This window comes from Varanus komodoensis, unplaced genomic scaffold (genome assembly GCF_004798865.1).
Source record: "Varanus komodoensis strain SLA01 unplaced genomic scaffold, ASM479886v1 scaffold20_1, whole genome shotgun sequence".
NCBI classification, from domain to species: Eukaryota; Metazoa; Chordata; class Lepidosauria; order Squamata; family Varanidae; genus Varanus; species Varanus komodoensis.
Genome location: NW_025335587.1, coordinates 10,004,834 through 10,030,797, shown reverse-complemented (window position 1 = coordinate 10,030,797; position 25,964 = coordinate 10,004,834). Strand labels below are relative to the sequence as shown.

Here is a 25,964-nt window from a genome sequence, read left to right as displayed (position 1 = left end):
GGCATCATTCAACAATATGCTCAAAATACTCTTCATTGCCCTAAGGGCACCATCCAATGTGTAACCCTCTGAACTCAGAGGGCTGTTTAAGTGTTTTGCAAGGAGAAGAATCACTGCGATTCCTCATACCTTGTTCTTCTCTTCCCCACCCTCCCAGAATGCCCCCTCATTGCTGCTCTGAAGTCATACTTGCAGCTTTGGAGCAACAGCCAGCAGGGAATGAACCATGTGAACTGCAGCACTGGAGGGCGACCCTTCCAGCTTTGGAGCACCAACTCCAAATGTGTAGCTCCTTTTCAAGGTTGACACTGAGAAAGAAACTTTTCCTCTGGCCACTGACAGAACATTTAGCAACCACAGGACTATGCCCAAGTGTCTTCATGCTCTCAAAAGCTAATCTCATGGGAAGAGAATGTTATTAAAAAGCACTTCAAATATATTCTATTGGAAAATTCAGAATCAGAAATTCAGTTATATGAAATGCCAAGTTATTTGGAGTGATTAGAAACTCCCTAATTCTGTTCAAGAAAAATAAAAGGGACAAAAAGAGAGGTGAAGTCACATTATATGTAAGAGACACATATATCTGCACAGAAATACAAGAAGAGGAACTTTGTAGCTCCATTGAAAGTATCTGGCTAAATTTAAAGGGAGTGAAAACTAAGAAAAACATAGTTATTGTCATCAGAAAGAGGACAAGGATGCAAAAAGCAACTTGCCAGCATTTCCAAGAAGAATGATCTAGTCATCATAAGGGACTTCAATTTCCCTGATATCTTCTGGGAGACAAATTCTGCCAAGCACGGTCCCTCCAAGAGATTTCTGACATGGATTGCCAACAACTTCCTCCAGCAGAAGAAAGAAGAAGGAACAAGAGGATCAGCTATCCTTGATTTAATACTAACAGGAATGGCCTGGTGGACAAAATAACAGCCATGGGAACTTTGGGGGAAAGTGACCGTGCAATACTTGAATTCTCAATTATAAAGGAGACAAAGGGTAATTGGACTTCAAATTGGACTTCAAGAAAAATTGGACTTCAAGAAAGCCAACTTTAACGAACTCAGAAAAATGATAAGCAAAGTGCTACAGTAACACACCCTTAAGGGAAAAGGAGTCCAAGAGGGAAATCTTGAAAAAGAATATTCTCCAAACACAACTATGAACAACACCAAGAAGAAAAAGTGTAAATAACAGAGCAAGCCATGTAGCAGCTCCACAAAAAGTTAAGTGACAGCCTGAAAGAAAAAAAGAACATGTAGAAAAAGTGGAAGCAGGGTCAGACCACAAAGGAAGAATATAAACAAAAAGCAAGGACATACAGGGACAGCATCAGGAAGGCTAAAGCATGAAATGAACTGAGGATAGCAAAGAATGCTAAGAACAACAAGAAAGCCTTCTTCAGTTACATCCAGAACAAAAGGCATGAGAAAGAGAATGGTGCCATGCTACTTAAAGTGGATGGCAGAGTGACAAAGAAAAGGCAGAGGTGCTCAATTCCTTCTTCGCCTCAGTCTTCTCCCACAAGAAAATCTACAACCAAGAGGAAGCACAAGCTGAAAGTGACAGATGGCAGCCCAAGATTGACAGACAGATGGTCAAGGAATACCTAGATGGAATAAATACTTTTAAATCTCCAGGACCTGAGGAACTCCATCCTGGAGTCAAAAACGAGCTAACAGAGGAACATTCAGGACCACTTGCCATTATCTTTGATGAATCTTGAAAAACAGGACAGATGCCAGATGACTGGAGAACAGCTAACATTGCCCCATCTTCAAAACAGGGAAAAGAGATGAACCTCAGAGCTACAGACCAGTTAATCTGACATCAATCCCTGGAAAAACTGGGGAGAAAATTGTATAAAATCAGTCTGTAAGCAAAAATGCAGTGATTAATGAAAGCCAACATGGAATTATCAAAAATAAATCTGGTCAGACTAACATAATCACATTTTTAACTAAGTAACCTCAAAAAATGGACAGAGGGAACACCATGGACATAATCTACCTATACTTTAGCAATGCTTTCAACATAGTGGCCCATGACATTCTAACAAGCAATTTAGAAAAAAGTGGACTAGGTCGAAAAACTATTAGGTGGATTCAAAATTGGCTGCTAAATTGGACAAAAAGGGTGCTATCAGTGGCACTTTTTCAAACTGGAGGGAAGTAACTAGTGGGGTGCCACAGGGATAAGTCCTGGGCCCAGTGCTCTTCAACATCTTAATTAAAGATTTAGAGGAGGAAGTACAAGGAATGCTGATCAAATCTGCAGGTAAGACAAAACTGGGTAGAAGAGCAAATACCCTAGAAGACAGAATGAAGATTCAGGGCGATCTTGATAAACTTGAACACTAGGCTGAAACCAAAAGAATGAAAGTCAATAAGGACAAGTATTGAGTCCTCCACCTAGGAAAATGAAACCAAATGCATCAATACAAGATGGGAAATGTGTGGCTCAACAGAACTTAGCCAACTATGCAATGCAGCTGCAAAAAGGGCCAATGCTATTTTGGGATGAATTAGCAAAAGTATTACTTCCAAATCACAAGAAGTAGTACTTCCTCTATATTCCTCACTAGTCAGACCTCACCTGGAATACCATGTCCAGTTCTGGGCACCAAGATTTAAGAATGATGCAGGTAAATTAGAAAGGGTCCAGAGGAGGGCAACAAAGTTGATCCAGGGTTTGGAAACACTGCCCTATGAGGAGGGACTGAGAGAACTGGACATGTTCAGCCTGGAGAAGAGAAGACAGAGGGGGGACATGATATCCCTCCATAAGTACCTCAAAGGCTGTCACAAAGAGGAAGGTCAAGATCTCTTCTCTTGACCAGAGTGTAGGACAGGAGTCCTCAACCTTTTTAAACAGGGGGCTAGTTCACTCCCTCAGACTGTTGGGGGAGTGGACTATAGTCTCAAAAATATGTGAACAAATTCCTATGCACACCGCACATATCTTATTTGTAGTGCAAAAAACAGAAAAAAGCAATACAATGTTTAAAATGAAGAACAATTTGATCAACATAAACTTATTAGTATTTCAATGGAAAGTATGGGCCTGCTTTTGGCTAATGAGATGGTCAATGTCTGGTTCCATATTCGCTCCTCTCTTCTGTATTCAGAGCCGACGCATGCATGCAATAGGGGGAAGAGCTGGTGCATGCATAATTCACACTGGCAAGGCCAGTACAGCAGCAGGAGCTAGCCACGGCTAGCAGAAAGAGCCAGCACATGTGCAGTTGAAGGGAGCTATCACAATTTGGTGCATGCGCCGGCTTTCTGCTCGCCTCCGAAACGGAAAGAGTTTCAGAGTACACCTGTGCTGGCTCAGAACTTTCGGATCCGTTCAGAGATCTTCTCCAAATGAGTCTGAAAGCTCTGAGGTGGGCCAGATAAATGACCCTGCCGGTTCGTATCTGGCCTGTGGGCTGTAGTTTGAGGACCCCTGGTGTAGGACGTGATCAATTCAAGTTGTGACAACCCAGATTCAGGCAAAATATCAGGAAAAGCTTCCTCACTGTCAGAGCAATAAAACAGTGGAACCAGCTGCCTAGATAGGTGGTGGGCTCTTCCACACGAGAGACATTCAAAAAGAAATTGGACAGCCATCTGAGTGGAAAGTTGTAAACTGGTGTCCTGCAACAGCAGGGGATTGGACAGATAAGACTTCATGGTCCCTTCCATTCTACTATTCTACGATTTTATGATTCTATGATTTCAGATTGCTTCTTTATGTCCCCACTGTATTGCTTTTACTTGTCAGACATATATAAGGCAGACATTTGGACTTTCCTTGGGCCATTTCCAATTTGTGAGGTTGCAAAAAAGGGCATCACACTTTTTTTCATTTCCCACTAGGAAATTGAAAGGTTACGATTTATGTTTTCAGTCAGTGGCAAACTAAACTAGCAGATCAGAACTGCAAACTTAATGCTTTGCTCCAAGTGGCTCTAAGTTTAAGGATGTCATGTCAGTATTTTCCTCCTCTTTGCTTCCTTTATTATGTATTTTTGTACAGAAAACAGAGTATAATTTTAAAAGAAAAATCCCTAGATCACATGCCACAGAATTTTGCCTGCTCCCTATAAAATGCTGACCTGTTAGAAGTCCCTAGCCAATTTCCTTCCTCTCACCAAAGCGCAATAATTGTACAAAAGAGAAAAAGGAAAACATACATGGGGCCATCTGCCCCAAGTTTTAACCCTGGTTCCAGAGAAAGGCTGCTATAGATTCAAATCTAAAAATCCTCAACCTTCCTTAAAAGTCAGAAATCTTGGTGCCAGGTGGTTTTGGTTCCCAATCATATGACTAAGACTGTCCAAATGAAAAGGGGCTTAGAGGCCCAGAAACATTTATTGTGTCTATGTAAATGTAGGCAAGTTTTTAGATTATGCACTAACTTGCAGTCCTTGTGCTGATACAAGTCTCTAGCTCCAGTATCAAATACTGCATACATACCATAGATGGTAAGAATGTCTAGTATTTTACTACCCTAGTTTGACGATCAGTCTATGTTTCCTTGATGATCAGGCAGGGAGTCATATGGTCCTTCTAGACGGACAGTCCCAGGTTTTACACTAAGCAATGTTATTAAATTCATCAAAGTCAGCCAACTAGGAATCTTTAATCCCAAATTGGGCTCAACATTCAAAGTAACTTAGGGCTGATTTTTGCTCAGTCGGTTGTTCTGGTACTTTCTTATTAGAGGTTAAAAGAGCTTCCTGTCTCTTAGGGTGTGAGCTATGTGACCTTGTTTCAGCTAGCTACATGCAGGAGCAATATGTGAGGGGTATAGTGATAGCTTGTTGTGACTCTATGCAAGGTAACAGGAACCTCCTTAATTAGGTAGGGAAAGAAACAGAGGGTGGAAATTGGTGCAAGTCACTACTTGGACTTGAGACAAGCATATTGTAGTCTGGTTTCCTTCAGTTATCCAAACAGCTAGTATATGTATTTCCAAATAAATGATGTCTCTTAGTACAACACAATACGGAAATCATAAAATGACTAATCTGTCAAATAGCAAAGCTTAAACAAAAGGCATGAAATACTGTAGCAGACAAAAATCACTATCCAGATGATAGCATTCTATAAAATGAAGCATGAACAACAGGAGAGGTTTCTGTAGGCCAAGGAACACCGTTTAAGAAAAGCATATTTCATTTGTTGTATTTCCTGTAAAGGAAAGGAAGCAGATTATTTGGGATTCTAGTTCAAAATAGCTCTGTTGATATGACCTTTATGCATTTTGTCATTTAAAATTATATTGGATTATCTGATAAAATTCATAGCAAAGTACATTTCTCATTTTCCTTTTTCAACCATAATGTTGGCTCTTGGGACCTTAAATAGTAAGGATCAAATTCCCTATATTCAAGGTACTGCTGTCTGCTTTAGAGTATCTATCCAACAGGAAAGGAACCGGAACTATACATCAGCAATCTAAAAGTGGTTTCAACAGTCCTTTAGCCATGCTATAATTACAACTCTAAATATATCTAGGCATGCAAAGTCAGGGGGCTCCTTGGATATTAATTTTCCTTAAATTAAACAATCAGGTAAAAATGGAATATATATTACTTAACTGACCAGCCATTTGTGACAGTGTAGTCACATAAGAGTCAACAAAAACAGTGTAAAGAGATAATAAATCATTTCTCTAGTACATATGGTCTTATTTGGAAATCCGTCAGTTCATCATTCCTAAAATAGTAACTTTACCTGCCTCTTCATACCATAAAAGCAATATGTTCATCTCATAGTTTATGTTCACAGATTTCCTTGAAGGCATACCTAGTCTTAATCACAGCTGCCAATAATTGAAGACCATTAAAAATAAATTCTCAGGTGTTGTAAAACATACTTTACAGGAAGTACAAACTTTTAATAAAAGTGCATTTAAATAGCATCTATTAATAAAGAAAACTATCGAGATATTTGCAATGAAATAATAACATGCAACCCTTCTCTAAATACTAATCACCTAAAATGTTGCCTCATAGGCTTGCTAAATATAACCATTTTTGGAGTGTTCCAAAATTAAGGATGTAATCCTATGCACATTTAGAATGAAATAAGTCTTCAACTTACTCAGCTACTAGAGTAACAATTATATACCAAGTAACTGACAACAAATCTCCACCAGTTTCACTGGGTTCTATAGGTCATATGGTTTAGATGCCTGGTTTATGGTGTGGTAGAAAAATAGCACTTAAAAATAAATTCTATTAAGGGGGTATATTGCATGTTCAGAAGTCTTCAGTTGTTGCAGGTGAAGTTAAGCAAGTATAAGACGAACTAGTGATCTAGATAGAAGACTCTAGGAGCCCATGTAACCACCGAAGAGAGAGAAAGAGCATAATAATAGTTTAAATATCCCATGAAAATATTTTGCAGTAGAGCATTCCTTATTCCCTCCTGTACCTGTGTGTGGAGGGAGATGTTTTTCACCAACTCCCTTTTCCTTGCAGCCAAACCCAAATCTGTTCTATAAGAGTGTACAACTTGATGTAGAAGCCTAGAGGAAAAGGGAAAAGTGGACAAACATTGCTTCCTGCCTCCATTATCGGGAACCTTCTTTAGATCAAAGGCCCTTCTGTGAAGAAAAGGACCCTTTCTTTATATGGAATAGAAAAATGCAGCCCACTGTCCTGAGCTCTATGGTTTCATGAATGCAAACTACTTCTTCTCACATGTTCACAAACCAGTGCAAATTCCGGAAGTCATAGTTCTGTTTGCTGCACAAAACAAGCAAGAGTTTTTCTGTATGTTAACATAATTAGCAAGTATATACTGACTAGAGGCTACTACTTCATCAGATGTGTGAAATAGCCTAAGTAGGAAGGCAGGTATAACTCAAGTACAGAGGACAAATCATGAAGAGCTATTCAATTAATAATCATTCATATGCAGAACAAGAATGAATACAAAATCCAATCAAATGGATAGAAAATTCAGGCAGCAAAGCTGCGAGCCTTGCTAACTTCTGACTAGTACCTTTTGCAATGAATAGGCACAGTGAGATCAGATGAGTCAATGAACACACACACTAGCAAAGTTACATTCTTGGTTACCATTTCCAAGATTTCTGAGATAAAGTGGCAGCCTCTTGCTGTATTCTCTGTTTGAATCTTTTTTGTTGGGGCAGGGCAGTGACTTCAATGTTTGCTAAAGAACATTCTGGCAGAATTAAAGCTTGCCCACTATGTAGCTTTAAGTTACTATTTTAAAATATTTCTGTTTATATTCTTGCATTGAACCACTGTACTATAATGTTTAGAATGTTGGAAAGGGACTCAAGAGATCTGGGTTCCAGTCTCCAATCAGCCATGAAGTTCACTGGAAGACTTTGGGCTAGTCACTCTCAGTCTAGGCTATCTCACAGAGCCGTTGTGATTATAAGATGGAGAGGAAAAAGATTTAACCACCGTGGGTTGCTTGCAAGGGGGAAAAACAGATCATAAATGTAGTGTAATAATATTTTGTTTGTCCCATATGCTTGAGTGCTGATTGCTTTATTGATTTAATCAAGCTTAAGCAGGCTTAAGTCCATGTTTGATTGTGGCCTATATCACTACAACTTTTTATTCCCCTTCAGCAGCCTTATCAAAATATACAGAGAACACTCAATCTTCATTAAAAATTAATTGTGGATATTAGCTATCGAACACAACACAGATATACTAGAGCAGATGTTCTATAACGGGAAGGAAAAAGCACATCTCTACCACTTATTTACCTCGCCAAACTTGGTCTTAATCCAGGAACTCATTTGGATATCCTGATAAAACAAGGGCAACTTCACCAGTTTTGAGAAGATGCCTTTCTTGACTATATTTGTGCTACTTCTCACAGCATATATTTACACTATAAAGTCTGCTGCTCTATCATACAGTGGTGGGCACGAAGGCAGTGTGACAAATTCATGGAATAAAACTATCAATGGCTATATATTATTCCCAATATGCCTCTGAACATCAGTAGCTGGGAAACAACAGCGGGAAAGGACCATAGCCCTTATTTCCCAATTGTGGCCTCCTCTAGATGTGTTGCTGACCAATGTGGGAAGCAGGATATTAAACTAGGCTAAAACTTTGGTATGGTCCAGCAGAGTTATACTTATGTTCTTGTATCACCAACATACTCAAAAACCCACAAAATTTAGTTTTACTTATTAGGCAGCCAGTTATTATATCTGATGCCTCCCCTCTCTCCCCTCTCCTCAACATGGGCTGGAGCACTTTGAAGCAGAAACTGTACCAAAAAATCATTGATCTGAGAAACATTTTTCTTATGTACTGGGGAAGGGAAAGAGGGAAACTTTCTTTGTGCCAAGCTTTGGCACCATAATTATTAAACCATTATTAACCACAGTTTAGAATTTGGATAACATACTAAACTGTGGTTAATTGGAAGCAGTTGCAATTTTATTCATGTAATTATGTTGAAGAAAGCATAGGAATATGAAGCCAGGACTGGTTCTGTCTTATCACATTAACCATTTAATTTGCCATTTGAACATGACCACTGCCTTCAACAGATTATTCTGACCTCAAATGAACAGCTTTGGCTAATTCTTAACCTACCAACGGAAATTTAATATGAGAAACACAGAACCTTATACTGGTTAGAATATACAGTTGGCTTTTCTGTATTAAAAATATTTACACATGGCACAAACAACATACCAGAAGCTCAAATGCTGTTTTCAATAATACCTATTAAAACTTTACAATGTAAATACCTATACATGTGACAACCCTGTACTCAACAGTAGAAATAATTTCTAACATATGGAATCCAGTTAGAGTGGGAGATTCCCATGTAAAATAGATTTTGCATTACTCTAACCTATCTAACATCATGGTTTTCAAGCACTCGAGCAATTCTCATGACACAGCTATTTATATCCATTGAGAAACTGAAAACATGCTTTGTCAATTCATCTACTGAGTGCCTCAGACAGAAAATGAAAGCACTTTGACTCTTTCTAAGCAGAATAGAAAAAAAATGCAAAATCCATTCCTCAAGCACACTTGTATTTTCTAAATAACAAAAAAAAAATTGGGAAATATTAAATCTAGTGCCAAACTTTATACAACCATTCACTTGCCACAGACTACAAAGAAACAAGAAGTGAAATATTTCTATACCTGAAAACATTTCCTCCCAAGTTCAACTTCTTTTCAAAGCTACAGAAAAACATAGAATAATAAAAGTTTTCAATGCTACTAAGGCAGCTTTTTCCTGACATCTGTTTCTTACTATCTTTGCCAGTAGCAAAAATGTGTATTAGCACATTACAAAATTCAGAGAACTTTCAACATGCTAAGAATGAGCATATCAGACATCTGTTAAATATTAGTGGCTTAATCATAGTTATGTTATACCAACCCCATTGGCAGCAGCCATCTGAACTATGAGTTTTATTGCAAGCTTATTAAAATATCTCCCATCTCCTCCAACCACCATGGTAGATCCTTGTCGATCTCTTAGATCTATGGAAAAAAATATACTCTGGATGAAATTGTGCAGGTAGTTTAGCCTGGTCTGAAAAATGTATGTCTTCTTCCGTAATCCACTAGTTCCTGGTCTCTGGTCATAATAAGGTGCTGTTGGCAAGGTCAGTATTGGCAGTGGACTGTCTTCCATGATCCTTTTTTGTATAAATACATTAAAAAGAAGTTACAACAATGATGAATATAGATTATGTATTTGAATTCCGCCTTGATACTGGCAATAGCAGATCTCCTGGTTAGAGGTTCAGTGAAGTAGTTCTGTACCCTAAAATAGCTCCTTGAACCTTTAGCTCAATGTGGTTTCTGTAACTGAAGAACTTTACTTGCACTTGCTCTGGAAGATCACTGTCAGAGAGAATACATACAATTCCACACTGTAATCCCTCAGGAAAATGGGTGTTCTGGAGGTCTTTAAAGCTTTTTGATCACTACAGCAGCATTGTTCTGCAATTCCTGGTTTACCACAAACAGGATTCAACGATGGTGAACTCTGCACAGCCTTTTTTTTTTTGGGTGCAAGAGATGGGTACAGAGATCTGTAGGTTAGACTTGATGGTCGGAAGCAATGATGGATTTTCTACCAACAGGCTGAGTTCTTCAAACCAGTGTAAAGCTAGAATGGTTTTAGCTAGATAAGTAGGTTTATAAATGACTGCATGGTTTCCAGCACTGGCATCTACGTTAACAGAGTCCTCATCAGGAGGAGAATGCCAAAGAGGTAAGCCTTGTCAGAAGTATGGTAATGTAGCACTACAGATATTTTATGGCGTCTAGCAAATTAAAGGTCACTCTTAAAATGGAAGTCAGGACTTCTCAATTACCTACAGTTTACTTGTCCCTCTGTTATTTTAATAGCCAGAAAAATCTTTAGTGCCACAGTGTACTAACACCAACAGTCAGATAATAGAACAATTGGAAAAGTTAACCTGATGTTACCAAGTTCTGCTGTTAATTTTCAACCTCTTTTGGATATAGTGCCGTAAGACTCTTAGGATTTCAGACTGTTTATGTGAAATTCACTCATTAGAGCCAGGTAATTTTATTTTGCATCTGTATTAAAAATAAATGTTCATAAAATGTATTATAATTCATATGATGACAATTCTAAAAAGTCTCTACACTTGATAATTTATTTGAAGCAATTAAAGAGTTTGAGGTTTATCAGAATAATCTTTAACAGGTCTGGGATATGCAAAACTAACTCTTAATGGCTTTGCATTAACACTGCATTCAAAGAATTTTGCGCAAGGAATTAAGACAAAATTTTGAACTTAAAACTGAAATTCCTTCAGTAGTTTGCTGATATACCTTAAACATCTGTAAAGCTTTTTAAGAAGTTACTTTTGCCTATTGGAGCTGTTCAAAGATGATGCTCACAGATCTGGGCAATTGACATATAGCAGGGGTGGTCAGACTTGCTCAACAGAAGAGCCACATACAGTAAATGTCAGGTGTTTGAGAGCTGCAAGCAGGTGCCTGTGGACAGCAAGTGATGAGCTGCAAAATAAATTCAAAGAGCCACATGCTGCTTGCAAGCCTCAGTTTGGCCACCTGACATATTGTTTCTTGTCACTTTGCAGTGGAAGGCACCAACGCAACAAAACCATGGAAGATAAAGGAGCTGCTCCAAAACTGAAATGCTTAGATGAAATAACTACTTGAACTATTGCATTATAAATCCCGGGTTAGGTGAAGGCTAGCTTAACAGTAAATCCAATGTATGAGTAATACACAGTATGACTTAATGTCAGGAACAGGCCAGCTCCAGGGCTCCATCTGCTGGCCACAACCAGAACAGCTCCTTCAATATTTGCAGGATCCATCTCAGACCCTGCTTGAAGACCTGGAGGAAGAGCTACGTAATAGCAGGCTCTCACCTCCAGTGGCTGCCTCAGTAATACAGGTCTTCTTATTAGCCTGCTTCTCTGCATGTCATCTGGCCCTTGCAGTATCATCTAAGCAACACAGATCTTCCTGTCAGTGGTAGCATGTTCAGCTCCTGCATCTGGCCTGACCCTTGCTGGATCTGGTTGATATCTGTCCTTGTATGCGCCTTGCTATCCTGCCTTGTTTTTGTCTTGCCTTGCCCTGCTGCCTCATTACCTAGCCTTGCTTGCCACACCTGCTGCTGCTCCTGAATCCCACCTAATTATAGTGCATCAGGTACCTGCTCCTTGCTTTGTTTGTCTACTTGGTTTGGCTTGCTTATGATCATGCCCTAGCCTTCTTCTGATATACACTCCTGGTTCCTGATTTACGCCTGCTTCCTGATTCTGACTCTTCTTCCCACCCAACTACCAGGCTCTGAACAAATGTTTAAACCCTGCCCTGCTGTGGGTTCTGTTGCCCCAGTCCCAGTGCCTCTGTCATAACTTCTACCACCAATGCCCCAGCCCCTGACACTTAAATCTATGTCTATCCTAGTGCAAATTTACACTTGCTAAAGTATAAATGGGTGAGATGTGGATTTAGAAGGGATATGTATAGAAACCAATAATGGTATTTACAGGACAGCATTCTGCATATGGGATTATCTGTACCTTCACCTTTGAGAAGATGCATAGTATAGAAAATGATAAGCTGAAGGTAACAATATCCTTTTTAAAAATCCCATTTTTGTTAAAAATCTTGAAATAAATGCACTTTGCAACATGTTAAATTCATAGGTAGAGGCTTCCCTCTTGTGGCAAATAGCGCAAATGCACATCCCAAAGGAAAACCGGGAAGATTCCTTACATGCAAAAAGATCGCCTTTCTGGTTTCTTTAGACCAGGATTTACAAATAAAACTTATCTTCAGCTAAAGCCAAAACTTTAGAAAAAGTTTCCCATATGGCTATTAGCAGTGGGACACTAAATTTACAGTAAACGATTATATTTAGTGTTAAAGTTCAAAAAGTAAAGTGAGGCATGAATAACTGAAAAGAATGAGAACAGAAACCCTTAACTGGAGCCAGGAAACAGAAATGTTGTAGTCAGATGAGTTTCAGTAAAATAATTCTTCTTCCCAGGAACTCAACCTATTCAATTCTGTTACAAAGTAATGTTACTTCTACTGTCTCTGATAATGGCTGATGTAGACAGGGACTGTTTGGGGGCCTAACCCAAGCAAAATAGTGTAGACCTGAGATTCAGTAATACCTGTGATGACATGTCTTGTAGTCTGGATACATAGGCATGGATCTTTCACTGACTGAGAGAAATATCATTCATTTTTTATTTGGTTACATATTGCGTATCGTCCAGCAATCTAGGCGTGTTTTCTATTATCATTATCTCAGTTCTCATTCTCTTGCTTTATTGTAAACAGTTTGCTTCAGTCTAGGTTTGCTTATTCTGAGGGAGTAAATCAGCAGTGCTTGTTGCAATTCATTTCTCCCAGAACAGAGAAGCTCTTATCTCCTTAGTCCTTCCCATCAGCTTTTTGGAATCCTTCTGTATACAAAATACTTTTGTATTTCTTTTTCAGTTTGAAAATGATGAATTCCAATCAATTAAATAGCAAGAACTTAAATTTCAAAGGAATTATAAGTATGTCTTGTTTTAAAGAAAATAACCATAAGTTGAAGAAGAAGGAAATCAGTTGAAGGGATGGCCTACAGTTCCACAACAAATACTAAACTAGTTCTCAGATATTTAACTTGACTGGTTGGTGTCAGAAGAAAACAGTTAACCATTCACCAATTTATAACTTTTTGCTACCAATAAGGATTTTCCTATATGTTGAGTAAAGGCACCAGCTAACAATTATAAGAGGAAGGAGTAGTCTCTCAAAAAGCTGTGCTTTATAATCATTTATAAAGCAAACAGAAGCCAGTAAGCTGGTGTATTAATTCAATCTCCACCAGTGCTAGTCTTCTACCACAACTGATCAAACAGCCCAACTCATTTGTTTCAGGGGATTATGTTTGCTGGGAAAGGAGAAGAAATATACAGTGAATAAAAGCTTTTTTATTTAAACAAGTTTTTGGTTAATTTAATACTTTTATATTTTGTTATGGATTTTTATCTTAATTAATTTTGGTTAATTTGTTGGTTATATTTACTGGTGTGTGTGAGTATATTTCATTTGAGGTGCTCTCTTATTTTTTTGCTATCTGATTAATAACTGTTCAGTGTAATTTATGTATGTATTTATGTTCTAGCAATCTAAGCCACCCAGACAAACTTTGGGTTATGGGACAGTGTAGAAATGAAATTAAATAATTAATAAAAACCAAGATCAGTTCTAATGTCTTAAGTCCACAAATAGGATATATGATATAAATACCTTAACTGTGTGTAGTTCTGAATATTGGTACCAGCATTTTACCCCTTGGGGCCCTGAAAGTCATACAGGTGAGTTTAATGTTACTTTCTCATTGTCTTCTGATCAGTAACCCTAATCAACAGGACAAGGATGGATTTTCCGTGACAAGCAACAGGAAAATTTAGAAAGCCAATGCGGGCTCAGAACAAGTTGGGCAGATCAGTAATAAAAATAATTAAGTGGCCTTGGGCAAGTAATTTTCTTTGCCCAACCTACCCTGCCAAGTTCTTATGTGGATTAAATGGGATGTGAATCTGCTGGAAAAAGATTTCCAGCAGGTACCAAGCAAGCATCTTTGGGTACACACAGGGTGCAAGCACTGAAATTACCTTCATACCCCACCCAGTTTAGCTAGATACCTGGATATGGGTCTCAGATGATTTTATTTCCCACCACAGGAGCCAACTGTGGCAAGCTCCAAGCTCACAACTTTTTCACATTGAAACAAACACTGAAAGTACTTTCTGCCAGTTTAAAACTAAGGAAAGCTCCTCACTATATCCAAACTCAGGGAGCAGTGGCTTATTTCAAACTCTAGTGATGTCATGCAAATTCAAGTAACAGCTCCTGTGGGCCATTGCTCTTGAATCAAAAGAATATATCAGAAGAAACAAAAGCTGAAGAATGGCAAATATTATAGGCATTTGTATGTGCAAATGCCCACAATATGTTGGAATGTGGATGGCAGATCACCGCTGTAAAATACATCCAAGAAAGCAAAGGACACCAGATAAGATAACCAGAGGCATTAGTTGTGTAATTCAGGAAAGTTACTAAGAGATGAAGTGATGATTGCACAGTCTAGGTCTTAAATGTTTAAGTTAAGTTTAACACTGAAAATAGTACTGGGGAAATGCAGCAGAATGTTGAGGGAGAATGAATACAGAGAATCACATAGCATGCAGCATGTCCCTGTGAACTTAGCATTTTAATAGTGAGAACAAAAAGGATTAAAAGCCTTAATTTTATCTTGCTCTGGCCATCTAGAGGTAGCACAGACTGGCTATGAGTAATCCCACTGAACCCAGTGAAATTTACTAGCTCATTTATTATTTCACTTATTATATTTCTATATTGCCCAACAGTCAAAGCTGTCTAGGAAGGTTACAAAGATCAAAACCTTAAAATGCCTTATAAAAATCACATAAACACGGAAACAGACCCAGATACACATATCTAAAACAATTTAAATCCAGAACCTGATTAGGACCTCGCCATATGCCACCAACTGCCTGACAATGAAAACTATGCTGCCACTACTAAGCTGTTTTTCACTTTTTTGTGCTAGGGCTGTCTTCTATATAGTTTCATTGGTCTCAGTTCTGGTGTATCCTGGGGACAGTATGAGCTCTACTCTGGAGAGGGTACTCAAGAGCAATCTGGTCAACTTCCTCAGTCATTTTAGCATTCCACATACCAACCAAGATGTTAACAGGTGTGCCAGCCACAACAGCAAGAAAACTCCCCAGGATCTTCTGGAAATCATCTGACTCCATTAATCTACAGGAACAGAGCATCTTAATAAACTCCTTACACTTGTAAAGAAGGTGAAGTTGCCCTAAATCTAAAGTGGAGCAGACTGTGAGATCATCATGTCCATGTCCCTCTCCACTTAAGAAAACCTGCTCAGGAGTATGCCCTGCTACATATACTGGGCTGATAAGCTGCATCAATACCATGGTTCCTATGGAGATCACAAAGTCCTGAGCTGCTTCAGACACGATGCCTCATAATGAATACTGACACCCATCCGAACCAAGAGTCTGGGAAATCTTAACAGCACATCAAAGACCATCTCTAATAGTTCAAATAGGGAATCTGTTGAGTAGTGCGTGAATATTACACCAACAGAATCCTCAATCTGTCCCACTGATTGAACACAAGGTACAAACACTCTAGACCAGTAATCAAAGAGACAGAAAAACCTGCAGAGAGATGAATTTCTGTGGACCAAATCTGTATGTCATCCAAAGTACACCTAAGTAATGTTCAACACACTAAAATAGGCAAACAGTCCCTTGTGATTAATTACAAGCTGCCTGCATGTACTGAACTAATAAAACATATTTCTTAGTTTGTAGGATAGAGCACCAATCAACTAATTTGCAATTTGGGGAGCAGAGTTGGGGGCTGGAGGCCCTCTTCAAGCAGAACACAAATATTTTTGGATATGTTAAAGAAGAATCTTTTTCCTAAATCCAGAGATAGCTTTACCTCAAATTCAGAAATGTACAGCGTGATCTTATGCATATTTTCTCAGAACTAACTCCTGCTCTGCAGCTTATTCCCATGTTGCAACATTTAGATTGCAGCTGAAATATTAAAGGCACAGTTCCAGTACAAAATTAAAGAAACAGAAGACTAGGATTTTTAGTGACCCAATTTGTTAATCATCTTTCACTTTTTAGCATTGCTGAGATGCAAGCAGTGCAGCTCAGTCTGCTGGAAAGATGCTATGTTCCATTAAGATTCTTTCCATACACTTCCAAGATCTAGACAACCAGTTTTTCTATTTAGCTGAAGCCAGGCTTAAGGACTGCCCATTTTTGCAGTCCTTGAAGACAGGAAACAATCAGTATAGATGTTTATCCCTGTTCTGAAAAAGAAAACTTAGTTAGGATTGTACATATTTTTCTAAAAGATTTTGTCTTCCTTTCCATTGGTGAAAAAAAAACCCCTTGATTCTACAAACTGTATGCTGGTAGACCTCTATGGTTAAAAGAAAAGCCATTTTCCGGTAAGAACAATGGCTGATGAAATAGCCATATACAAATGATAGGCATTTAATTTTTACTTTGTTACTGCTTAAGTGAATGAACTTTTATTAACTGTGAAAAGGGTTCTTAAACTGTAGACCATGGTCAACTGGAACAGGCCTAACTGTGAAGCAGTTTTGACTGCAGCTGGATTATCCAACAAGGCTGTGTGACTGTGGGCCCTTTTCATATTATAGTGCTTGTGCAATCAGCTTATTTTCCCCTTAAATTTTACAAGTTGCAGCTGCCATCTCAGCACCCTAACCTTGTTCTGTTGAGCCAGGGAGCATATTTCCAACTCTGACAACACACTTCTATTTATCAAGCTCTTTGTGATTAGTCTGTTGAGGCCAGGATAATCTGGAAGAACTTACTTTATGAGTTGCTGAAACAGCCCATGCTTTCAGTCAGTCAGTCAGTCCCCTCCTCTCAATCTTATCCTCACCATGTAAGAGACTGAGAGCTGACCCAAAGTCACCCAGTGAACTCCAAAGTCACCCAGTGACTGAGACACCTGAGTCTCAGTCCCACACATTTAACACTACTCCATGCTGGCTCTTTAGTTAGTGATAATTTGGGTTCTTCAGGTGTAGATCTTGCATGGTGGCTATTCATAGTCGCACAATAGCAAACATATCTGTTAAATGTATGTTACATTTCATTAGTATATACATATTCCATAAAACAGGGCCATTTTACTTCCTGTGAAGTTGTATATATGAAAGACGGTAAATAAATGATTAAACAAAGTAGAATACAGCCAAGGTTTGTCACAAATTACTCTATCAACAGGACAATTATGTAGACCATACAGCTGAGCTTAGCAATAATTCCAAGCTTTCAAATTTTATACTTAAAACTTCCTAGAGAAAGACTTTAAAATGTACTGTGTAGTGTTGCCCATATACTACAGGCTGGCAGTACGTTATTCTGAAACCAAGCATTTCATGATTTCTTTGAACAAATCAATAGTTAAAGAGATAATGATATTGTCATGGGCCAGAACATGAACAGCAGGAAACAAGACAGAAGCACTGGGACCAGGACAACAGTACATGAGACAGGACAGAGTCCAAGGCCCAAAGCAAGGTTTAATGCAAAGTCCAGGCCATAGTCAAAGAGCAGGCCAGTGTCAAGAGCCAGAAGTATGTATCAGGATAGAACAAGGATGTAGTCAAGAACCGGAAGGAAAGCACAGGTGCAAGTACCTTGAAGCAGGATATGCATCCCAGATCAGGCAAGATGCAAGAGCTGAACCACAGCTGGCACGCAACTCTGCATCACTTGAGGAAGCACAACTAGGCACTATACATGGCAAGACAGGAACCAAATGAGGCAAGGATGAGGCAAGATAACTGGGCAGAATATATGCAGAGCAAGATGCATGACACACAGTAAAGGTCAGGCAAGAAGCAGGTGCAATGGGAGAACCTGTGTTGCTAAGGCCAGTTCTGGAGGGAAGAGCTTGCTCTTATATAGCTCTTCTACCAGAACTCCTAGTCGGTGCTCATCAGTAGGCTGAGAACTCCAGTAGGGCCTGGGGCTGATCCTACAAATATGGCAGTAGTTGTTCTGGCTACCAAAGCAGCCCAGATCCTGATATTTATAAATAATGTTGAACTTTAAAAAGAGAAAACTATGTCGATAAACAGAAACATCCTGTACATGTATCCCCAAGGAGTTAAATGGGCCTTACTCTTAGGTATATATACAGTGGTACCTCAGCTCACGAACGCCTCCGTTCACAACCGAATTGGGTCACAAACAGAAATTTCAAAAAAAAAAAAAATTCCTCAGTTCGTGAACTCCACATTGGATGATGACCACGATCACGGCCATGTTGCCGTGCGATCGTGTCCATCTTCCCTGCATGAGTACGATGGGCCCATCTCTCCCCCCACCCCCGAGCATGATCACGATCGCACCCATCTTCCCTGCATGAGCAGTATTGCGGCCACCCCTGCCCAGCACGATCTCTATCACATGATTATTGTTTAGACTCTCCCTCGTATATGTAGACCTGTTTTCTTCAGATGATTGCAACCTAAGAGATTGAGCTACAAATGAGGAAGTCTCCAGTTTGAATCTAGCTAGGTGGCTTTAAGCAAACCTCTCTTATCTACACTTCTCACATGCAATATGGGGGGGGGAGGGAATAAAATTATGTGCCTTACAGGATTGTTACACTGGGCCTGGGGGAAAAAAACAAAGGGCTGCTAAAACCTGAAGACCATAATAGGGCAGTATCTTAAGGTCTAAGATCACAGGCTGAGCAGGGGAGGTCTCAGCAGATAGTACTGTGTCCATATATCAATATCCCCAGCATCACGCCGCTCCCGGGCAAGCGAATGCAGGCAGACGCACGCGGCTGCGACCTCGACGGCAGCCAGCTCCACCGGCCAGCGCGGCCGCACGCGGCGCCGGAGAGCGCCGCCCGCCAGCCCAGGTGATCGGGCGCGCGCGGTGTGCGACGGGGCGGGTCTCGGAGGCGCCCTGCGGAGTCAAAGCCGCGGCAACGGCCGGGGCCGGCGGACTCGGGCCGGCGGCCGAAGGGCGGCGACCAAAGGGGTCGCCGCCGTTTGGGGTGCTGTTCGGGGGGACGAGAGGGGGGCTGGGCTGACCATGGACTCTTGTTGAAATAGGCTTGCCTACTGCTGATTCTCAGGGAAGAGGAAGGATCCCCTTTTTTCTTTTTTTTTTCTTTTTATCGTTCTTTTTCTCCTCCTCCGACCTACTTTATAATCTTACCCTGCTTTAATTAGTGCTTTGAGTCATTCCTGGCCATGTCGACGTTTATATATCCTGGGGAACCCACGGGGGCTGCTATTGGCGTGGTCACGGGCAATGGTCGTTACAACAATAGGGGCTTAACGTGTCCACGTAGAAGAAGGATGGACAGATGGCTGACACCTGTCCCTCCTTCTGATCCTGCCCCCAACCAGAGGGCGCCAGGTAGCCTTGTCAACCACCCCTCGGGTCTGACGGTGCTGCTGCTCAATGCCAGGTCGATCAATAATAAATCTTCCCTCATCCATGACTTGATTGTGGATGAGGGGGCCGACCTGGCTTGCATAACGGAGACCTGGGCGGGAGAGGGAGGGGATGTTGCCCTCTCCCAGTTGTGCCCGCCCGGGTATCTGGTTCAACACTGTTCACGCCCAGAAGGGAGGGGAGGGGGAGTCGCGTTGGTTTACAGAGCCTCCATCTCTCTCACGGGTCTTCCGGTCCCTTTGAGACCAGGGCTGGAGTGCCTCTACTTGGTGTTGGGCGAACGAGACAGATTGGGGATTCTATTGGTGTACCGTGCACCTTTCTGCCCAGCAGTCTCCCTATCTGAGCTGACAGAGACCGTCTCGGACCTGGTGTTGAGGACCCCCAGGATGTTGGTCCTGGGGGATTTCAATCTCCATGCCGAGTCTGGACTGACCGGGGCGGCTCAGGACTTCATGGCCTCTTTGACGGCCATGGGCCTGTCTCAACACGTCACTGGCCCTACCCATGAACGTGGACACACTCTGGACCTGGTATTCACGACGGGGCAGGTAGAGGATGACCTGAGGGTGAAGAACTTATGTTTGACTCCCCTGTCATGGTCAGATCACCTCCTGGTGAGGTTTGTGCTCGAGAGCGGCCTCTCCCTCTATAAGAGTGCGGACCCGGTTGTATGGGCCCGCCCCCGGAGCCGGATGGATCCGGATGGATTCCTGGGGGCCCTGGGGGAATTTCCGGCTGACAAGACTGGTGCTCCTGTCGAGGCTCTGGTCGAACTGTGGAACGGAGAGATGACCAGGGCTGTGGACACAATCGCTCCTAAGCGTCCTCTCCCACCGGGCAGAGTCCGCTCTTCCCCTTGGTATACACCTGAATTACGGGCGATGAAGCGAGTTGGGAGACGGCTAGAGCGTAGGTGGAGGAAATCACGGGATGAATCTGACCGAACACACTTGAGAGCCCACTATCGGGCCTATGCTGTGGCGGTGAAGGCGGCGAAAAAGAAGTTTTTTTCTGCTTCCATTGCCTCCTCACAATGCCGTCCAGCGGAGCTTTTTCGAGTGGTGCAAGGCCTGGTTCGCCTGGGTCCTAAGGAAGATCCGATGCCACCCTCAAAGGCCCGCTGTGACGACTTTGCCAGGCATTTCAGGGAGAAAATCGCTCAGATTCGTCACGAGCTGGACTCCACTAATGAATCAGAGGTCTCTGAGGAGTCGCCAATGCCACCGTCTGGTCCAAAATTACTGGAGGAATTTCAATTATTGCGGCCCAATGATGTGGACAAGGTGCTTGGAAGAGTACGTCCCACCACGTGCCTATTGGATCCTTGCCCGTCTTGGTTAATAAATAACTCCAAGCACGGGATTGGGACCTGGATTTTGGAAGTGGTTAACGCTTCTCTGAGGGAGGGTCGAGTGCCTGCCCCTTTAAAGGAGGCGGTAATACGACCGGTCCTGAAGAAAGCGTCACTGGATCCAGAGATGGCCACTAACTATAGACCTGTGGCCAACATCCCGTTTCTGGGCAAGGTGCTGGAGCGAGTGGTGGCGGGACAACTCCAAGCACTCTTGGAGGAAACTGATTATCTGGATCCTTTTCAGTCCGGCTTCAGACCCGGGTACAGTACTGAATCTGCCTTGGTCGCCCTGTACGACGACCTGTGCAGGGAGAAGGACAGGGGGAGTACATCCCTGTTGGTTCTTCTGGACCTCTCGGCGGCTTTCGATACCATCGACCATGGTATCCTTCTGGATAGACTTGCGGGATTGGGGGTTGGAGGCACTGCTTTGCAGTGGTTCCGCTCCTATCTCGACGGTCGATTCCAGAAGGTAGTGCTGGGGGACCATGTCTCTACGTCATGGCAGCTATGCCATGGGGTACCACAGGGCTCCATTCTATCCCCTCTGCTATTTAACATCTATATGAAACCGCTGGGAGAGGTCATCAGGAGGTGTGGGCTGCGGAATCATCAATACGCTGATGATACCCAGCTTTACCTCTCATTCTCCACTAATCCAGGTGAGGCAGTGGCTGTGCTGAACCGGTGCTTGGCCGAGGTAAGGGAATGGATGAGGGCCAATAAACTGAAACTCAACCCAGACAAGACGGAGGTCCTGTTGGTTGGCGGATCGGGTTTCGGAGAGGGTGGATATGACCTGGTCCTGAATGGTGCAACACTCCCTCTTAGGGATAAGGTCCGCAGCTTAGGTGTACTCCTCGACCCGGAGCTTTCTTTGGAAGCTCAGGTGACAGCGGTGGCGAGGAGCGCCTTCCTTCAGCTTCGGCTGATTAATCAGCTGCGCCCCTACCTGGAATACGACTGCCTGGCGACGGTGACACACGCGCTGGTGACTTCCCGCCTAGACTTCTGTAACGCGCTTTACGTGGGGCTTCCCCTGAAGACAGTCCGAACACTTCAATTGGTGCAAAATAGAGCTGCCAGGTTGCTGACGGGGACGGGGCGTTATGCTCACATGACTCCAGTCCTCCATCAGCTTCACTGGCTTCCCATTGAAGCCCGGGCCCAATTCAAGGTGTTGATTATGACCTACAAAGCCCTAAACGGCTTGGGTCCTGGCTACCTGCACGAGCGCTTACGTCCGTATATGCCCGACCGCCCTTTGAGATCTGCGGGAGAGTCCCTTCTCCGAGAACCCTCCATGAAAGAAATTAGGAGAGTAAGTACCCGGAGGAGGGCTTTCTCTGCGGTGGCGCCCAACCTATGGAATTCACTCCCCAAAGAGGTCCGCCTGGCACCGTCGTTACTGGTTTTTCGGCGCCAGGTAAAGACCTTTTTATTTAAACATCATTTCAATTGTTAAAACATATGATCTGGCCTGGGCAACTTCTTCTTCCTTCTCTTTCTCCTCCTATATTTTTATTTTATACTGATAATTTTAATTTTGTATTTGTAAATCAATGTATTTTTTGTATTGTTATATTTAATGGTAATTTATTATGTACTATTGTATTTCAATGTATTTTATCATGTTGTAAGCCGCCCCGAGGTTTCGGCAAGGGGCGGCATAGAAATGTTATAATAATAATAATAATAATAATAATAATAATAATATCTCTCAAGCCTTATCCCCCTCCCCTGAAAAGTCACAAATTTACTTTTAAGTTTTAGAAACTCTGTACACTTTGCTTAAAAGAGCAGCAAAATATCATCATGCCCTTGCATGACAACTTATTTGATTTACTGTTAATCATTATTTTAGTTCCTAGCTGACAAGAGTTCAGTGATTCTTGTCAGAGAAGCTCCATTTGTTACAATTCTGGAAACAGGCCTAGCACTGAAATTGGCACCAAGGGTGGGAAGGCAAAAATCAGGTTTGCTCTGCTTTTATTGGCAAAACAATTGCAAGATTTCCCACAATCGAAATCTGTGCAAAAAGTTCTATTTGTGTAAGCATGTGCAAATATCAGTAAAAAGGTGTTCTTCCTAAGAGAGAGAAAGAGATATAGCCTACGTTTCAAACTTTCAAAAGCCCTGTTTAATCTGAAAATAAGAGTAACCTTTGGGCCAGCTCAGTAGGAGGTGCATACATCCCTCCAGCAAAGCAAGAGAAACCATATCTCAGGCTATAACCATAGCCTGAAAGGTTAACTTAAATGTCAGAGATTGCAGAGCCTTTTGCAGTAAGCAAGAGGAGAACCATCACCTTCCAATGGCAATGAATCTGTGTGTAAAAATAATCAAGCTACCTAAGTGGTACCTCAATCCCATCTCACCCTAATGTTACCTGTGTTTGCATTCTCTACTGAGTAAGCATTTTCCTAAAAGGTGCCAAGAATGGTAAACTTCGAGAAGGCAAGGCAAAGTTGGAGAGAACCAAATACCTATTCTTGGCGACGTAGCTTCTTCCTCAGATCTACAGATGCAAGATAAGGGTTTGCACTTGAGGTGGTTCGTTTTTTAAAAAAAAACAATCCGGTTATGGAATCAATATGTTTTATTTCTCCTCCCAAGTTAGAGAAGGATCTTAAAACTCCAAGATCCTTCTCTACATACATACAAAACATACAAACTCCAATGAGTATGTATGTTTATTGAGTTCGACGCCATTCAATCGTATGCGCAAGAGGACAAATGTATGAGAGGGAAAACAGAAACACACATAAAACAGAGAAGTAACCTTGTCCTTCCCAGCCTGGGGGTGTTCGCAGACTACGAGCAGGCTCAAATACAGACAAGAAGGATGAATCATGCCTTTGATTCCTAATCTTAGGCCCTGCTTTTTCTCGGAAGCAAGCTGTCCCCCCGAGCCCCCCTTTCCTCAAGCAAAGAACTGCTCCCTGCAACCGCCTCAAACGCTCGTGCTGCTCGATCCTGTCTAAGCAAGAGAGCCAGAAGGCTCATGCAGTCCAACGGGCACGCGGCACACCACGAGTTAATGCACGGCGCAGAGCAGTTCCTACAACGTGTTTGCAAACACGCATACAGCAGCTGGGAGTGTGCGAAAGGGGAAGAGACAAACGGAGCTTCCCCGCGCGCGCAGTCACGCCGGCCTACTCACCCCGTTGGCGGCGGCGATGCGGAGGATCAGCTGGATAGCCTCCCTCATGTAGAAGCGGCCATCTCCCCCAACCACCAAGGTGGCCTCCTGCCTCTGCGCCGGGTCGATGGTGGAGATAATACTCTGGATGAAATTCTCGGCATAGTGGGCGTTGTCCTGGAAAACCTTGACCCGCTTGCGAAGGCCGCTGGTGCCGGGCTTTTGGTCGAAGTAGGCTTTGGTTTTGACGGTCACGATCTTCACCATGGTGGCTGGGCGAGGGGGCTCCGGCGGCGGCTAGCGGGTGTGCTGGAGAAGCTGGGCTGGCTGCAGGACGCCTCTTCCGCCGCTTCTACTTGGTAGCGTCTGGGACGGGCTTACGGCTGTCACCAGATCCTCCCTCTTAAAGCCACAAGGCTGGCCTAGCAGTAAGAGGCGTCTTTGCCGCTTCTGCGGGAGAGTGGGGAAGTGCAAACCAAGAAAACGGGCGGCTGTGCTCGCTACACCTCCTCTCCCCGTAGTGCCGCGTGAAGGCTGAGAGATTTCTGGGATTCAGTGTCCATCATCAGCCCTAGACGGCATGACTAGTGGTCAGGAGTGCATGGAGAACCTCGCCATCAAATGGCTGCTGCTCCTGCACTTCTGTGTACTCGAGCTGCCAGGAAACGCGAGGTGGGCTATTGCACTCGTGTCCTACTCAATGGCCTGCTAGAGGCAGCTGGTGGGCAACTATGTTAGTAGACTGCAGGACTAAGATGGATCCCCGGTCTGATTCAGTATAACTCCTCTTCGGTTCTTAAGTCTGGAATCTGCAGCCCAAAACGTCTGGAGGGCAGCAGACTGGGTGGGGAAAATTGGCATAGAGGGTTGCGCGCTTAAGGCGTAGCTACCTCATCCTCCCCCTCACCTGCACTTTCCCTTTGCATGTAGCGGTGGGGATTGAGCTGAACTAGCCCAGTCCTCTGCAGCGACTGTGAGATGGAGTGGGAGAACAGGCGGAAACACAGCCGCATCTCCGAGGAACAGCTACTCACTCATCGATGGTTAATCTCAGTTCTTCCTGCTGCATCACCCAAGTATGGGACGCACAAGCACAGCGAGGGGGACGAGGGCAGGTACTAATCGGGGGGAGTGGACTCGATTATTGGGTGGTAGTACTGCAAAACATGTCGGACCAGCTACTGCAATGCTGGGTGGGTGAACCTTCTTGGGGAGAGTGCCCCGCTGGCCGAGTGGCACGAGCGGGCACAGCTGGTGGTGAATGGAGAAGCGGCTGCCCCAAGGCACGTACGCTCTTCACTTGGTAAAGCACTTTATACAGGAGTGGTACTGGAGAAAGCATTCCTTCTTTATAATAGTGATTTTCTTCAGAGACAGGTAGGAAGCTTAGAACAAATAGAGATTTCTAATCTCTATTAGAAAGACTAATAGGCTAATCCAGGCTAATCCTTCCCTGCCTGTGTGATAATTGGTGCAGTTGAGCCATGATGTGTGGGGGAGACTCTGCTGGTGGCAGTAGAAGCTTTTTTCCAACTTATTTGCCACACTGGCTAGGGGCAATTTTCAGTTGGTCACAACCAGGCAGGAAGGATTCCCCGTGACACCCTGCTGGGATACCCACCCCCAAACAACAATGGCAATTAAGGTTTCTTTTTTAACCTGCACTGGCATTTTTTGCCTTTAAACTTTTTTTGTCTGGAGATTGCAAAAGCCATCTAGAAAGCCAGCTTTCACAATCTCTGTTTTGGCTGCAGCAAGAATGAAGCATGACTCAGCAGCATATGAGAGGGGCTGCCTGTGGTTGTCAACCATTTAAAAATCCAAATATTTGCAACAATTATTTTAATTTTTATCTATACTTAGAAACATTGAAACAGAATGAGTCAG

General features: G+C 42.6%; 1 protein-coding gene across 1 annotated transcript in view; it reads right to left on the bottom strand.

Moving 5' to 3' along the window:
* Positions 1–24,411, bottom strand: part of PGM1 (phosphoglucomutase 1) — a 42,291-nt gene extending 17,880 nt beyond the window's left edge. Inside the window, exon 1 of the mRNA XM_044430259.1 lies at positions 24,099–24,411. Within this exon, the coding sequence (XP_044286194.1) occupies positions 24,099–24,344 (246 nt within the window). The 5' untranslated portion in view covers positions 24,345–24,411. The remainder of the gene's footprint in view (positions 1–24,098) is intronic.
* Positions 24,412–25,964: the final 1,553 nt, after the last annotated feature.